At 35.3% G+C, this 16,077-nt stretch overlaps 2 protein-coding genes across 2 annotated transcripts; both read right to left on the minus strand.

Annotated features, from left to right (window-relative positions):
* Positions 1 to 320: 320 nt before the first annotated feature.
* Positions 321 to 4,187, minus strand: LOC103488540 (glutamate receptor 3.2-like). Its single transcript, XM_017044464.2, has 4 exons — positions 3,767 to 4,187; positions 1,736 to 3,675; positions 1,219 to 1,610; positions 321 to 1,063 (listed from the first exon to the last, which is right to left on the minus strand). Exons 2-4 carry the CDS (start codon positions 2,961 to 2,963, stop codon positions 776 to 778), a joined length of 1,908 nt encoding a protein of 635 aa, XP_016899953.1. The 5' UTR covers positions 2,964 to 3,675; positions 3,767 to 4,187; the 3' UTR covers positions 321 to 775.
* A 1,558-nt stretch (positions 4,188 to 5,745) lies between these two features.
* On the minus strand, positions 5,746 to 12,194 carry LOC103487885 (glutamate receptor 2.6-like). The gene is made up of 4 exons (XM_051082915.1): positions 10,265 to 12,194; positions 6,951 to 8,245; positions 6,545 to 6,842; positions 5,746 to 6,416 (listed from the first exon to the last, which is right to left on the minus strand). The coding sequence occupies exons 1-4, from the start codon at positions 12,192 to 12,194 to the stop codon at positions 5,746 to 5,748; spliced, it is 4,194 nt and encodes a 1,397-aa protein (XP_050938872.1).
* Between the last annotated feature and the right edge of the window lie 3,883 nt (positions 12,195 to 16,077).

Genomic DNA, 16,077 nt, shown 5'->3' on the forward strand with positions numbered 1-16,077 from the left:
AAGGAGAGTGATACATCAATGTTAATTGAATACGGAATTAAAGTAAAGATATAATGTGGAAGTTAGATTAATAATTCCAAAAAAGTTTAGTGCAGACTTAACTATTTTATTTATGCTAATTTTATTTAATTGTAACTAATGGGAAACCCATCCATTGGTTGTTTATTTATTAATTTTAAGCAAATTCAACCCCATCCATATTCATATATAGATAATATAATATTGCATATCACAGTGAACAAAGGTGTAGAAAGAATAAATAAATGAATTTGTCTAAAGAAAAAAAAAACAATTTAAGTAAGACTTAAGCAAAACAAATATAAAAATAAGTTGAATGTTTATTGATATTCATAGATTACTTAGTGAAAGCTGAAAAGGGAAAGTAGGTGGAAGAGAGATTCCCCCCTAGTTATAGGGAGGGAAATATAGATATATGAACATACAAGAAATTCAATTGAAAATACACATCAAATGTCCCTCATGAATATTTGATTATGGTCAACTTGGATATTTGACCCCACTAAATTAGTTATTACGAGTACTATACAGTAAGTCATGATAATATCTATACATGTTACTGTTTTATATATTGACTAGACATTAGGAGGGATTGTTTGTGATCCAAACCCTCCGTCAAGAAAGCCTAAAGTTTTGTCCACTTCTCTTACTATTGGGTTACAACCATCACAATGACGTCTTTCGATACGCCATTGTAAGTCCAATACTTTGCTATTTGAAATCCAAATTAGACACCCAACAATGTTTTGAAAGCAAATTAATTGGGGGAAGGGAAGGAAGTTTTTAATGGAGAAGTGGGGTATTCATATTTGAGCAATATGAGACGAGTCGCTGTGAATAATACTGCGATGAAAGCAACAACACCTGCAATGAGAAACAACCCAGCAAAAGGTCCAGGCCCTAACCCCAACCCATCGATATTATTATTTGAGCAGTTATACGTAGATAGCAATGTGGCCTCGAAATCCGGCATTTCTTTTCTTTCCATCAGCTCGCCCATTGACAACGATATGTCCAAAGTCAGGGGAGATCCTTTTGGAAAAGCCTAAGATTATGAAAATCATATATATATATATATATATATATATATATATATATATATATATATATATATATATATATATATATATATATATATTATATCTGTCCTGCTTTATTAAAATAAATAAGGAAGGTAGTTAAATTATTATTTTAACTTACAAAACCCATGCCGAGGAGCTTGAAGAGGGTGAGTTTGGTGAGACCTTTGCAGTATTTAGCAAGGAAAATTCTTGCATGTGGAGCTGTGAAAAGGGCAGCTTGAATGTCTCCATTTTCCAATGCCTTTGGGAACAAATCCAACGAAGGTATTTGTTTGACATTCTGTGGAGGAATAGAAGCTTGTGATAAGAATGGAATCAATATAGAGTTAGTAGTGCATCCCACTGTCGCATTCTTAAGTTTAAGGGTTTCAATGTCATAAACCCATGGTTTGGACATGGTGATTGTCATCATGGAGGATAGGCTGGCTGTGAAACTTGCTGTTACTATGAGTATGCCGAATAGCCATGGCCCCAACACCAATCGAGCCAACCCCTCCTTTATTGGTTCCCCTGTTCCAAAATCCAATCTAAAAAATTTCATTCCATATTAAAACAGATATTATTTATTTATTTATTTATTTAGTGCATGGCTGTATGCAAAAGAAAAGAGAAAGAAAGAAAAGATAAATACTTACTATGAGCATAGAAGAGGACAGACACAGAGAACCATAGCATGTTTCCAAATCCCTTCAATGCATCATTATGTTCACGCTCAATCAACCAAATAACAAAGCTAACAAACAAATGCGTGGATAACATAATGAGCCACATTTCTGGAGTGAAAGCTCTCATGAAAAGCCATAATTTAGTCCACTCCATTGACTTCTCTTTCACTATCATCACAGCTGCATTTTCCAAATATGGCTCAGAAAATTCCACGTACTTAAATCGATATGCAACTATTCCAAAGTCTCCTATGGCCCCATCAAACTCCTTCTTCCCCACTTTTATCAACAAACTATCATAACTTCCATTATAAGGAACCAACTCGTAAGGCAACTCGTAAGGCAAATTATCCACAACTGCTTTAAACACAGTAATGGAATATCCAGAGAAATGAGGCCCATCTGATCCATCAGCTGTTTGATTATTATACTTCACATGTAGTAGATCATGAAAAGTAGCCGTGGTTGGAACCCCTAATTTCAATACTAATTTATTTCCCTCCCTAAAATCCCATCCCCTGGGTACCCTTCTACTCTCACCTGGCCACAACAATGTACTACTCCATAAATTTTCCATGCTACTAACGTCGCTATTATTATTATTATTATTATTATTTGTGTTTCTTTTTTGTGATACTTTTTCAGAAAATCCAATTTCCGGGGACCAATTTCCGATCTCTTTATAACTTCTTCCTACCACGTTAATGATCTCAAACATTGGTAATTTTGATAATATGCCATCATAACTTTTAAAGCTAACCTCTCCATTCACTCCTTCAAATTTCAAATAGCCCTCCATGCTATTGTAGTTCTTGTTGGTGGAGGCCATGATAATGGCTGCCTTATATGCGTCGTATGCTCGAAGTGCGAAGATACTTGGGTTAGCTTCTCCTTCTTCATCTGGGAATTCAGATATATAATTCCTCCGGAATTTCGTTTTGAATTTTTTGAAACGCGTTTTTGTTTCTTCATAGTGAATCCTACACCCAATTATGCCTTGTAAGTTATGGAAAATAGAGGAATCTAAAGAGTCCATAAGATTGGCAATCTGATCCCCAACAATCCACACATACCCATCTGCCATCATGTTTAATTCTTTTGCTTTTTTGAAGAGAATGATACCCAATTCCATTGAAGATTGCACCAATATGAAAACTCTATTGCTTTTACTACTAAGGTTCATGAGCTTCTCTTCCATGAGTAATTTAGAATCAGATAAAGAGAAACCAATATGATTTTCAATCTCTGAATTGACATCTCGAAGTGAATCGGATAGGAGTTTTAAAATGGCTATGTTATTTTCTAGAGTAAAAATAAATATTGAAATGGCAAATTGAAGACAAATTCATTTCAATTACATTCAAAGAAAAATACAGTATTTAAAGTCTTAAAAATAACTACCCACTAACATCATGACCCTAAACTTTCTCCACTAACATCATGACCCTAAACTTTCTCCACTAATCAACATGACCCTAGACTTTCTCCATGATTACAAATCATGAATGACTAATTCCTAAGAAATAGGAACAAAATTGGCCTAAATTAACTTAACAAAGATAAACACACATGAGCATGTTTCAATCCTAAAGCACTTTCTTAACAGGCTATACTATTGGTGGTAAAGTCTTCATTTTTTTTCTCATAAAGTGCGGTGACTCTTCGCCATCGGAATTCACCAACAATGGCTGCAATGCAATGGATTTGGTGGGTGATATCATCAGCCATTTGAAGAAATGATGAAAGCTGACGATTTGATTTTGGATTTGGCAGTAATAAGGAAGATGAAGATAAGGATATGATTGGGAGATTTTTGGAGGGTTTGTGGATCTCATAGATTGAAGATACTTCCTCCCTTGTTAATGTTCCCAATATGGCTTTCACTTGTTTGTGCGTGATTAGATTTAAAGCTGTTGTTAAAGAAGAAACACATACAAAATTAAAAATGGCATTTTCAACAAACCAGCTAATCGGCTAAGGGAAGAAGGAAAAAAAAAATACCAGTAGCGGTTGCCTGAGCGGAGTTGTCGGGTGAGTTCCGGAGGAGGAGCTCAAACTTCTGGCATGAGTTAGAAAAATGAAGATGATCATGTTGTTGTTGAAAAGCCATTTGAATAGCCACAAGCTGCTCCCTCCCCAGCCTTGAGCTATTATCAACAATAACTCCCATTTTCACCACTCCTTTTAGGTTTTCGCCGGAACATGATCTCAAGTTGCCTGTTTCATTAGTATTAGCAGACTCCGAGCATGATCCGACCAACACCAAAACCAGAACGGCCCCAACCAAACACAACAAGTAAGTATCACTTCCAAACATAATTTAATTGATATATGTGTCGTCGTTCTAACCTAGTTTGGAGATGATATAATTCTATGTCTATAAATTTTGTCGCGTGGAAAATTTTCATCACCTCAAATTGTGAATTTCTATGAACTTTCTTTGCACTTTCTCATTGCAGAAGCTCTAGAAGAAAATCAATGTTACCTGTAGTTGTCAAACTTTCTTGACTAAATAATAAATAATTTGAATAATACTTAAATGCATCCATGCATTCCCTTCTCATAATTTCACATCAAACAAGTAATTAAAACATTTTGTATAAAAAAAATTTACTACATTGACAAGATAAGTGATGTACACCTTTCTAAACAATACCAAGTCAAATTTAAAGTAACACACCTTAAATTGAAAGTTATTTTTAAACCTTATTTAATGAATTTAATGTTTTCATACAGCACACTAGAGAATGCACATTCCATGAAATACCCACTCTGACTTGACTTGGACTAATTGCAACTTTGACTTCAATTACGTGGAGTAGCAAACATTTAATTTAGAAGAATTTTACAATGTGTACACATAGGAAAACACAATATTCATTTGTATTTTTTAGTTTGAATCAATATAGCCCTTGTTTGGTAATATATATTTTTCTAATTTTCAAAATTTATACTTCTTCTCTTATGAATTTCATCATTATATAATTTTAGGGATTTTTATGGATTGATCGATAGGAAAAATATATATTTTAAAATAACTTTTCGAGAGTGTTTCTAAAACTATTTCGAGTAATTGTTAAATAATTTAATCTTTTTCAAGATAAATACTTGAAAAGTTAAACTAAACACTCAATTCTAAGTTAAATTCAAAAAAAAAAACAAAAACTTTTGAAAACTATATTCGGAACATAACGAAAAAAATAGATAACAAAAAAAAAAACGACATAGTTGTATATAGTACTATGAGTATAGATTTCAAAAATAAAAAATGATAAACTAAATGAAGACTTATTTTGTAACCATCTAATTTTGGTTTTTTTGTTGTTAGTGTTTTAAAATTAAGTTTATAAAACAATTCTTCTATCTCTCTAAATTTCTTGTTTTTGTTATCTAACTTTTTACCACTATTTTAAATAAATAAAGCTAACTTTTGAGAACTAAAATTTCTTTTTGAAAACTTGTAAAATAATCAAGAGATAATATGCACAATTTTCAACAAAATCTATATATATATATATACATACACACGTAAAAATTATGAAAATAAAGATTTGTAACCATGATTCTAAGTTAATTACAATCCACCAAAATGGAAGAATCTGAATTCTAAGTCAATATAAACTATTAAAAAAATTGGATAAATCTTGAATGATTAGAAATAAAATCTACCTTTTTTTTTAATATTTTAGTTTCAATCATATATACCATATTAGTTAATAAATAAATAATAATAATTAAATGAAAACAAATTTAATGAAAATATATAGTGTTATTAATGTTTATTAACACAAAAATTGTAAAAAGGTAATAATAAATTCAGTTTGAATGTTTTTGATATTTTAATGAAAAAACTATAAGAAAATTAAATATGAGAGAAAGATGTACCAAAAGCTTAAAAGTGTCGCAACAAAATTATGTAGAAATCTAATTTTAGAATATAGTCAACGTTGAATACATTTGTGAAATGTTGTTTCTAAGGTTCACTTTTCTAAATTTAAATCTTTCTTGTGTGAAACCAATAGTTGTAGGCCCATATACATCAAGGCCAAGAAAGCAATAGATCCACAAATTGCGAATAAGCCCAAGAAAGGCTCAGGCCCTAAGCCCAGCCCATTCTCTATCTTGCATGAAGAGCATGTAAAAGAGTCCAGCAAGTTTTTTTCCATTGTTGATATATTATTTGCAAGAGTTAATTCCGCAATGGATCTAGAAACCTTCATTGCAAGCTCTGATCCCTTAGGAAAAGCAAACCCCATCCCACCGAGCTTGAAAGATGAAACAGCTTTGGTGTAGCCTTTGCGATTTTTTGCCAAGAAAATGTTTGCATGTGGGCTTATAAAGAATGCAGCACTAATGCTACCATTCTTTAATGCCTCTGGATAATCGTCTATTGATTTCATCGTCTTAACTCTTGACTTGTCAAATTCTAAGGTAGTGGTGAGGTAATCGTATATGAATGATTCCGCGTTGCACCCAACCGTGGCGTTTGGCATCGTCTGCTTTAGCGTTTCGACATCGGGCACCGATGGTTGAGACCACGAGTTTGTCATCAATGATGTTAAACTCGCCGAGAAACTCGTTGTGACGACAAGCATCGTGAACAGCCATGGTCCCAACATTAGGCGAGTCAACCCACTCCTCACTTGCTCTCCTGCATTTTATTTTTTCATAATTCAAAACACAGTTTTTGTTGGATTATTATAATTGATAAAGAGAGAGTAAATTAAAAACTATTGTGCTGCAATGGAATATATATTTTTCGAGTAGAATTTAAATTACTGTGGACGTGAAAGATGACTGAAACAGAAAACCATAACATGTTTCCAAAACTCCTCAAGTCCTGGTTATTTGGAAATTCAGTTAGCCAAATAACGAAGGAGATGAAAATATGCATTGTGGGTAAGATGATCCAAACTGGATATTGAAAAGCGTCCATGAAAGCCCAAAGTCTTTTCCACTTCTCTTGCTTTTCGGTTACAACCATCACAATGTCCGTCTTTAAATATGCCACTGTGAAATCAACACTTTTAAATCTTCTTGCCAATATTGTAATGTCCCCCACTGCTCCATCGAATTTCTAACACCAACAACACATTAATTAAAATACATTCATACTTTTTTAGAAACTATAAATAAAGTAAGGAGCAAACATGAGTAATTAGAGAAGTGACAAGAATTGTGTTACCTTATTGGAGACTGCATCAATCATGCGGTCATATGATTGATGATGAAATGGATGCAATTCGTAGGACGATATGTCTTTAATATTATTCATAACAGCCCTAAACACATCAACAGAAAATCCAGTGATATTTTGTACTGTGCCATTGGAATAGTAGCTCACATTTACAAATTCTTGACAAGCTCCTTGCCTTGGAACAACAAATGTCAGCTTTCTTTCTCCGTTACTACTTTTTTCTGATTTGGAAACCCTCATTTCTGACAAACTTCTCTTATAATAATTTTTACTAACCCTCACATACTTCTCAACAAAACCTAATTTGGGTGTCCAAAAAGCCACTTCTTTATAGGTGTGATCCACCACTTTAATGATTTTGAAACTTGGCGATGATTGAGAAGATATTAACATCTCATTATTATTATTATGATTCTTGGAAAATCTCACCATTATTCCACTCACCCCTTTAAAATTGATTTTCAAAATTTTCTCCATTAGTTCATGATCACTTGACCTTAAATTTTCCATGGCTCTAGTGATTGCATGAGCTGCATCATAAGCTTGAATGGCAAAAATACTTACTTTTGTTGGCTCTTCTTCTTGTGGATATTCTAATTTGTAAAACTTCTTAAATTTTGTTTCAAAGCTTTTGAAGGACTTTTTGGTGTCATTGAAATATGTTTGTAACCCAATAACCCCTTCCATTTTGTTCAAAAGAGAAGAAGAAGAAGAAGAATCTAAAGAGGAAATGAGGTCAAAAACTTCATGTGAGATAATCCAAGTATACCCATTTCCAACCATGTTCATTTTCTTTGCTTTTGTAAGAAGAAGATCAACCAACTGTAGAGAAAGTTGTGTAATTATAAAAACCCTATTGCTTTGGCTGTTCAAAAGCCTTTTCAATTCCTTTTCAATTAATATTTCTGCTTGAATGATATTGGAGGAGGGAGGTAAGGCCAGAAGGTGATCGATCTCTATATTGACCGATTGAAACGAATGGAAGAGACGATGGGGTGAGACGTCGGTCGAAGAGTTTAATTCATAAAAGACTGAGACTTTTTGGTGGAAGTGAAGATGGGTCAAAATTGAAGAAATGCATTGGATGTGATGATGGTTGGGATTAGTGTTTGATATTTGAATCAAAGAAGGGATTTTGAGAGGGTTTACTAATAATTGGGGATTATTTGAGATGGAAATTATAGGAATTTCATGGTCGGAGATATTGACAATCAAATCTTGCTTTCTCGATGATCCAATAATAATTACCGCTTTGACTCCTCCTTTCGTAATCAGTTCCAAAGCTGCAGAAAAAAACATTTATATTTTTCCATTAGATTACATTTTTCTTTACTTCATATATATTTTTCAGAATTAAATATAAAATATAAGATTTACCATTATACCAATTTGATTCATTTAAAAATAAATTGGTATTTTTTCCTTTTATATGTTTTCCAATATTTATGATTCTTTCCTTCTTTTTTTTTGAAAGGAAACCGCTAGAAAGGACTTAGGGATGAACCTAAGACCTCTAGACACACAAATTTATTAATGAAGGGCTAGAGAAAAGCCCAAGAGTTAATTACAGAAGTTGCTAAGATTTAAAGCAATTGTAGCAGCCGAATAATTTTTAAAGTGAGAGTCCCTACTGCACCAATTGCCTATAAGGATTTTACATTCCTCCCACATATTGGCAGTTGTTTTATGAGAGCTAGGGGGACCAAAAATTCTACGATTTCTTTCACACCAAATTTCCCAAAATAAGGCTATGATTCCACAAAACACGACCTTGCGTTTCGGGCTGAAGCAATTTGGGGACCGGAAAAAGGAGAACACATCCTCCAGATCGTCGGTGCTGAGAGCCAAGCTGAAAGCATTCTGGAGAAAGGACCATAATGGTTTCACAGCTTCGAAATGGAGAAAGAGGTGGGTTCCTGATTCACTATCCTTCTTACAGAGAACACACCAGCTGGGTTGAAGGCAAATATTGGGCATTCTTTGTTGAACAACCTCCATCGTATTTATTCTTCTTTGTATCAGGCACCACATGAAAAATTTGATTTTCATTGGAATGGTGGACTTCCATATAATCTCAAGAAGTTTTGATCAAGGGTCCCCTGAAGATTGATCCAGCTGCCGAGAGATCAAGACTTTTGCAGATGCAATGGAAAAGGAGTTTTTGCTGTCTGGGATCCAGGTAGGCTTGCTTGATCCACTATTATATCTCGGATTAGGAAGGATCTCTAAAATTTTTGCCCATTTGCTTCTTTCTCTATCGTTCAGCTCTCTTCTGAATCTTATGGTCCATTGGCTATCGAGTGTGTTCCACGCATCTTTAACTGTGATTTCTTTGTCAAGCGAAAGAGCAAAAAGTCTCGGATAAGCAGTTAAGAGACGACCTTCTAGAGACCAATTAGAGTACCAGAAGGAGATTTGATCTCCATTATTAAGATCCCAACTTTGGTTACTTCTGAACCAATCAATATTGTCAATGATAGATCTCCATGGGGCTTTAGAAGTGCTTGAAGAGATGTTTGATGGAATATCTCCTGGGTATTTGCCTTTATATTTGCATTGAATCAGTCTCCTCCATAGAGCTTTAGGTTCCGAGAGGTAACGCCAGAGCCACTTAGTTAAGAGGGCTTTATTAGTCACATGAAGCCTTGAGATACCCAGACCACCCTCCGCTTTAGATTTCGTGACTTTAGTCCAGTTGATTAAGTGAGACCCTTCTGAACTGTTATTACCTTTCCAAAGGAAATTTCTCCAGAATTTTTCAATGTTTTTGCACGTCAAGGAAGGGGCTTGGAAAACAGATAGTTGATAAATAGGAAGGCTGCTAAGGGTAGACTTTATTAAAGTGAGTCTTCCTCCTTTTGATATCTGAGCATATTTCCAATTATTGAGCTTTTTTTGGATCTTCTCTTCAACATTGCTCCAAAAAAGTCTGGACTTTGGGTTGCCACCGAGAGGAACTCCCAAGTAGGAGAGGGGGAGAGAATGGCAGGAAATACCCCAAAACGAAGCACATTCCTTAGCTCTGGTCTCAGACACATTCATTGGCACCAGAGCTGATTTCAATAAGTTTATTTTGAGGCCCGAAGCTCTTTCAAACAGAGATAAGGCCATTCGAAGGTTATTCAGGAAAAAATCATTATCTTCTATGAAAAGAAGAATGTCATCAGCAAAGAGGATATGGGAGATGTTACAATTGCTACTGAGCGAGACCCCTTTAATTGCGCCAGAAATTTCCAGATGAGATAAAAGACGACTAAGGTAATCCATAGCAATAACAAACAGAAAAGGGGAAAGGGGATCACCTTGTCTAAGACCTCTGTTGGCTTTAATACGACCTTGGGGTCTTCCATTGACAATAATTGAGTAAGTGACATTGCTTATGCATCCTCTTATCCATTTTCTCCAAAGGATAGGAAAATTCTTTTTCTCCAGGACAAAATCGATGAAATCCCAATTTAAATTGTCAAAAGCCTTCTCAATGTCAAGCTTCAAAATAAAACCCTTAATCTTCTTCACCTTCCAGAAATCCACAGCTTCATTTGCCATTAGGATAGCATCAGTAATTTGGCGATTCTTGACAAAAGCTAGCTGGTTTCCTGAGATGGTATCAGGAAGGGAGGTCTTTAACCTGTTTGAAAGGGTTTTAGCAATGATCTTATAAATGGACGTTGTTAGGCTGATTGGTCTAAAGTCTTTAGGATTAGAATAATCCTTCTTTTTTGGGATCAAAGCGATGTAGGTGTTGTTCATATTCTTGTTGATAACACCTTTGTCATAAAAGTCCTTGAAAATGTCCATGATATCTTCTTTTAGAAGATACCAATAGGATTTGAAGAAGGAGATAGGGAAACCATCTGGACCAGGGGTCTTCTTTCCATCTAAAGAGTTTATGACCCCTTTAATCTCATCTTCCAAAAAAGGGGCACAAAGGTTTAACCCCTCAGAATGCTCAATCGGATTCCAATCTAGATTGTCTATAAAAAAAGGATCACTTTTTGTGGGACCTCTATAAATCCTTGAAAAGAATTTTATAAAAGCTGATGATATGCTGTCGTTTGTATTTTGAATCAAACCTTCTTCATCCTGGATTTCTTGAATAAAATTTCTCTTTTGTCTTGCTGTGCAAATTCTATGGAAGAAGGAGGAGTTTTCATCTCCCTCTCTAAGCCAAAGCTTTTTGGCCCTTTGGTACCAGAATTGGGACTCCTTGAGAGATAGCTCGCTGAGATCAGCTTTAAGAGCTAGACGACGATCACTTTCTTCTTGAGACAAAGGAGTATCCAATTCCTTCTTGTCAATAGAGTCCACTTCCCTAATAATACTATCTTTAGCAAAGGCGAAAGAGTTTAGCTTCTCCTTTTGCCAAGGTTTGATAAAATTAGCTAAAGACTTTAGCCTTTGTATGAAGGAGTATCCAGGGTGACCATCTTGGATCGAATTTTCCCACCATCTTCCCATGTTTCTTTTGAAATCTGGATCAGTAAGGGCTATGGAGTTTAAACGGAAAGGGACTGGACCCCACCTGAGCTTGGGGTTGGAATCTTCACAAACCAGAGGAAAATGGTCTGAAGTAGATCTTGGGAGGGTCCTAGTTGTGTGGGGACTGAAGAGGCTTTCCCAAGAAGAATTGTAAAGGAATCTATCGATTCGAGAAAAAGTAGGAGGATTCCGTAGATTTGACCAAGTGAATCTATTGTTTATGAGAGGGGGATCAAGCAGAAGGTTATTGTTGATGAAGTTGTTCAACATTCTGGAGCTGTGGGTAGAGCTGGAAATTGACGTTGATTCCTCTCTCAATCTGGTAACATTAAGATCACCTCCTAAAATCCATGGGAATGAATTAAGATGTTGAAGATTATGAAGATCAGTCCAAAAAAGAACTCTTTCCCTCCTTTTAACTGGACCGTAAAGACCTGTTAGCCACCAGGACAGATTGTTGTTGAACAAGAAGTTGGCTGATAGGCTAAAAAGCCCTTCCTCGTGACTTAAAAGAGAATGAATATGAGCATCCCAAAGGATTAAAATTCCACCAGAACTATCCAAAGCATTTTTAGCAATCCAGTTAATGCTATTAGAGGGCCGAAGGGATTTAATGATTCTCTTGTTTGTGATCTTGAGCCTAGTTTCAGTCAGAATCACAAAGTCGGGGGAGTATGAAATTATAGTATTTTTTATTATGGCTCTTTTAGAAGGGGAGCCTAAACCTCTTGCATTCCAAGTAAGCAGTTTCATTTTACAATGGATGTCCCCAAAACCCCTTTCCCCTTTGAAGCTATCCCCGAATTCAATTGGTTTATCAAAACATTTGTTGAAGTAGTTGCCCCTGAAGAGTCAGTGACCGCAGATAGTTTCAGACCATTTTCCTTTAACCAGGAAGTAAGTTGTTTTTTGAAGGCCTCTGAGTCCGAATCCTTCTCTTTTTCCTCTTTTTTCCTGTAGTAATATTTTCTTTTATGAGCATGTTTTGGTTTTCTGTAGTTGACTTCAGAGGAAGAATTTGAATTCTCGTTAACTTGCATTTTCATTTCAGGTGTCTCAGGAACCACTTCAGTGTTTGTTATATCAATAACTTCTGCATTATCAGAGCTGTGGTGGTCTTCAAATGATTTGTTTGGATCCAAAGTTGGCAGATCTCCCAGGTCAACAGTGAGAAAAAGACCTTTTTTAGAAGCTTCCCCTTTGTGTGCCACAATTTGAATTGGTTGAGTAATTAATTCCTCTTTCTTCTGATTGGCTTTTGAGTTCGGCTGAGTGGAGGGCAATCTCTTCTTGATACTTCTCTCTCTACTTACTTTCTGTTTTTTTTCAGGAGAACTTAATGATGGAGAATGATTAGCTGGAGCAGAATCCGGGTTGAAGATGTTGGTTTTATTACAGGGAGAGTTGAAGGAGACTTTCCTTTTAGATTTATCCAAATTTAATGCTGAAATTGGTTGAAGCTGAATGTCAACCTTCTGTTTTCCTTTATCCAACACGCCATCATTGGATATCCCAGGTAATATCTCTAGTCCGGATTTATTAGCCATTGCATGCAAATTACTATCATTAACTACCTCTTCATTTAAGAAGCTCGGCGACGTGGCAACTTTGTCAGGTCTAATGATTACAGATTTTAATGCAGATGGCTGATCCGGTGTGCTGCTTTTACGGCCGTCGGAGCTGGTGGTAAAGAAATCCGGCGATATGGCCTCCATTCCTTCGAAAAAGAACTGTTCTGAGTCAGGATTGAATTCATCAAAGGCAGCAGCAGCTTGTCTCTTGAAGGTGCCATGAAGTCTTACATTCCTTTCTATTAGTCATTTGCCTTCTGGATGAGTAACTACTTGAATGGAGAATTTGTTTCCGTCACTATCAAAAATCCTTACATTTGCTGGTAAGAAGCCTGAGTAGTTGTATCTGATCTTTATCTTTGCTTCTATCAGATTTTTTGCTGATCTTGTTTCCTCAGCCACTTTAATCAAACCTCCGCAAGCTTTTCCAATTTGCTGAAAAGTCTTCATATTCCACAGGTGCAGGGGGATTCCTCTGAAAGAAGTCCATCCTCCATAGCTAGGAATGAGTTTTGGAGTGGCATGATGCACAGAGCACCATTTTTCGAATCTTACCGAGTACTTTCCTACCGTGGTCCATCCTTTGTTTTGACAGAGAAGATTTGCAGGTATGCTTGAACTAAAATGGACTAAAGCTTTTTCAGCATGGAAAGCATTATACGTGAAGGATTCCTCTATTTGTTTCCTCAGGTTTTGAAGGATTTTGTACCAGTCGTCATGAAAAAATCGTCTGACTATCACCACTGCATTTTCAAGAAGATCATATGAGGGAGAGTCACAAAGACTATTACCTGATGAATGGCTTGAATCGCTTGAATAAGAGTCACTTGAGTCACTTGTAGCAGAAGATCTTCCTTCAGTGACAGCTCTTGCGTATGATCTCTTGTGGTAGTCAATGGGAGGGGAAAGACGACCATCAGGACTGGACCTTGGCAAAAAAGTTGGTCTTGTTTTTGCTTTGACTTCTACTTTTGGTGTAATCATGGACAGAAAGGAGACCCAGCCACTTTTCTCAGGTCCTTCCGGAACTAGAATGCATGATTTTCTGTTCTATTGATCAACTCTAAAGATTTCTGCAGTACATCCTTTACTATTTCTTGTTTTCCTGATCCAGATACATTGTTCAGAGTCACGGGTCTCAAGAAAGAATCGGTTCGTACTTGGGGTAGCAATCAAGGATTTCAGGGTACATCTTATCCAGTCCAAGTCTTTTGGGGAAACTTCGATGGAGAAAGCCTTGTGAGCTCCAGTTTCGGTTAACCAATAATGAGTGTGTGCTTCGAATATTTGTCAAGATGAAGGACAAATTCCTTTCTTTCAATTTTGCAAGATCTAGGAAGTGATTTGAAGTAGGCCATTGTTTGGGAAAATGTAGGAAAAAGCCAAGGAAGGAGGTTGAAAAGCAGTGGTAGGGACTGGAGATGAAAGCGACCTTTTAACAGCAAGAAAAAGGCTGAGCTTGTAGTTAAAACAGTGGGTGAGTTCAGTTGAAGTTAGAATGATTAGCGGAGCCGCCATTTTGTGTAGCTGTTGCAAGTGACTCTGTATCTTCCGGCAAGAGGAATAACTGCTTGCATGGGATTTGGAGAGAGGAGAGAGGACAGAGCATTTTTAATTGAAATCAAATTTACAATGAGAGTTGTTAATTAAAAGATTGATTGAGAATTTCGATCTCTTATGATTCTTTCCTTCATTAGGTTTCTTCTGTCTATTTATTCAATAATTTAGTGTATTGTAAGTGTTCCTCTTGATTATTCAATAAATAGTACACAAATTTAACAAAAACGATAATTATGAAGATTGTGAAAATACAATAACAATTAGAATGTTGATATATATATTAAATTCACCATGCATAATTTACAAGCTATAATCGGTAGTTATTGGTAAATAATTTAAGACTCAGTTATAGAAAGTAGATTAAGTGATCGATGAAACGAATAGATAAGAATTTGTTTAGATTCACTTTTTAAATACTCATGAACAATTATTTAATTTAGTAGAAAAGGTGTTTGAGAAAGTGAATTCAAACCGGTCTTAAAATGATGATAAAAGGCACAATCATTTTAAAAAAAAATTATGACACATGTTAATTATTAAATCAAGTAATTAATTCGAAGAGAGTTGAAGGAGGAGGGAGTACCAGAAGAAGGTGATGAAGTTAAGTTTGGATGAGAATCATGGAGGAGAAGCTCCAACTTAACACATGAAGAAGAAGCCAAACTAAAATCCCTTAAACCCATTTTGATTGCCACAATTTGTTGCTTCCCAATTTGAGACCCACTATCAGAAACCAATCCAATAATTCTTGCAGTTACATTGTTTATTGCTAAGTTTTTTTGACAATAATTGAGTTCTTTTTGGTTCGTATGAGCTTCTGAGCCCAAAAACAGAACCAAGAACACCAACCCTAGAAAGAAGGAGGACCCCCAGAAGCCATTAGCGACCATTTTTTTTCTTCTTTGAGTCAAATTACAAGTACAGTAGCTATTTGGATGAAGGATATATATACACACACAATGGAACTTGATATATTTTATAGTAATTTATATGAGAAGTTGGGGAAGATGAAATTCTAAATCCCATCAGCAATTAGTAAGCTATATTATTAAATGCAAATTTGGGATACAATTAATACAGGCATTGAAATTATTCATATAAGATTCATAAAATCTTCGGACTTGGAGTTTAATATGTAATTTTGATGGAACATCTTGAAAGACTAGTCAAAATTTCAAAATCATGACTTGTTAAGAGATAATGGCTGAGAGTGAGAGATAATGCAAACTAAAACATAGCAATGAGTCAATTCTGTAAATTTAATATTAATTATAGAATAAAAGAAGGAAAATTCGAAGGGGTTTCGTAATTTGTATTTAAAAATTTCCCAAGTCGACTAATAATTTAAGAGTGGTTTTGAAAATGTGGCAAAGGCTGAGATGGACATGCATGGACCCAAATGGATGTATAAGTATTTTCCTAATTGTAATATATAATTTTAATATGTACTAGGAATAACATTAACAAAACTATTATTCTATCAATGTTTTATATATTTATGTTGA

The sequence above is a fragment of the Cucumis melo genome, chromosome 3 (genome assembly GCF_025177605.1).
Source record: "Cucumis melo cultivar AY chromosome 3, USDA_Cmelo_AY_1.0, whole genome shotgun sequence".
Taxonomy (NCBI): domain Eukaryota; kingdom Viridiplantae; phylum Streptophyta; class Magnoliopsida; order Cucurbitales; family Cucurbitaceae; genus Cucumis; species Cucumis melo.

What these genes read in the sequence shown, in the direction of transcription:
- LOC103488540 (XM_017044464.2), bottom strand. Translation starts at nt 2,963, where the DNA reads ATGGAAGAGAAGCTCATGAACCTTAGTAGTAAAAGCAATAGAGTTTTC. An exon ending in TGTCCTCTTCTATGCTCATA is followed by an intron (nt 1,611 to 1,735) that starts GTAAGTATTTAT and finishes ATTTTGGAACAG; the next exon opens with GGGAACCAATAAAGGAGGGG. An exon ending in AGCTCCTCGGCATGGGTTTT is followed by an intron (nt 1,064 to 1,218) that starts GTAAGTTAAAAT and finishes TCATAATCTTAG; the next exon opens with GCTTTTCCAAAAGGATCTCC.
- LOC103487885 (XM_051082915.1), bottom strand. Translation starts at nt 12,194, where the DNA reads ATGAAACTGCTTACTTGGAATGCAAGAGGTTTAGGCTCCCCTTCTAAA. An exon ending in CAACAGAGGTCTTAGACAAG is followed by an intron (nt 8,246 to 10,264) that starts GTGATCCCCTTT and finishes TTTTTTCTGCAG; the next exon opens with CTTTGGAACTGATTACGAAA. An exon ending in AGTCATCTTTCACGTCCACA is followed by an intron (nt 6,417 to 6,544) that starts GTAATTTAAATT and finishes AATAAAATGCAG; the next exon opens with GAGAGCAAGTGAGGAGTGGG.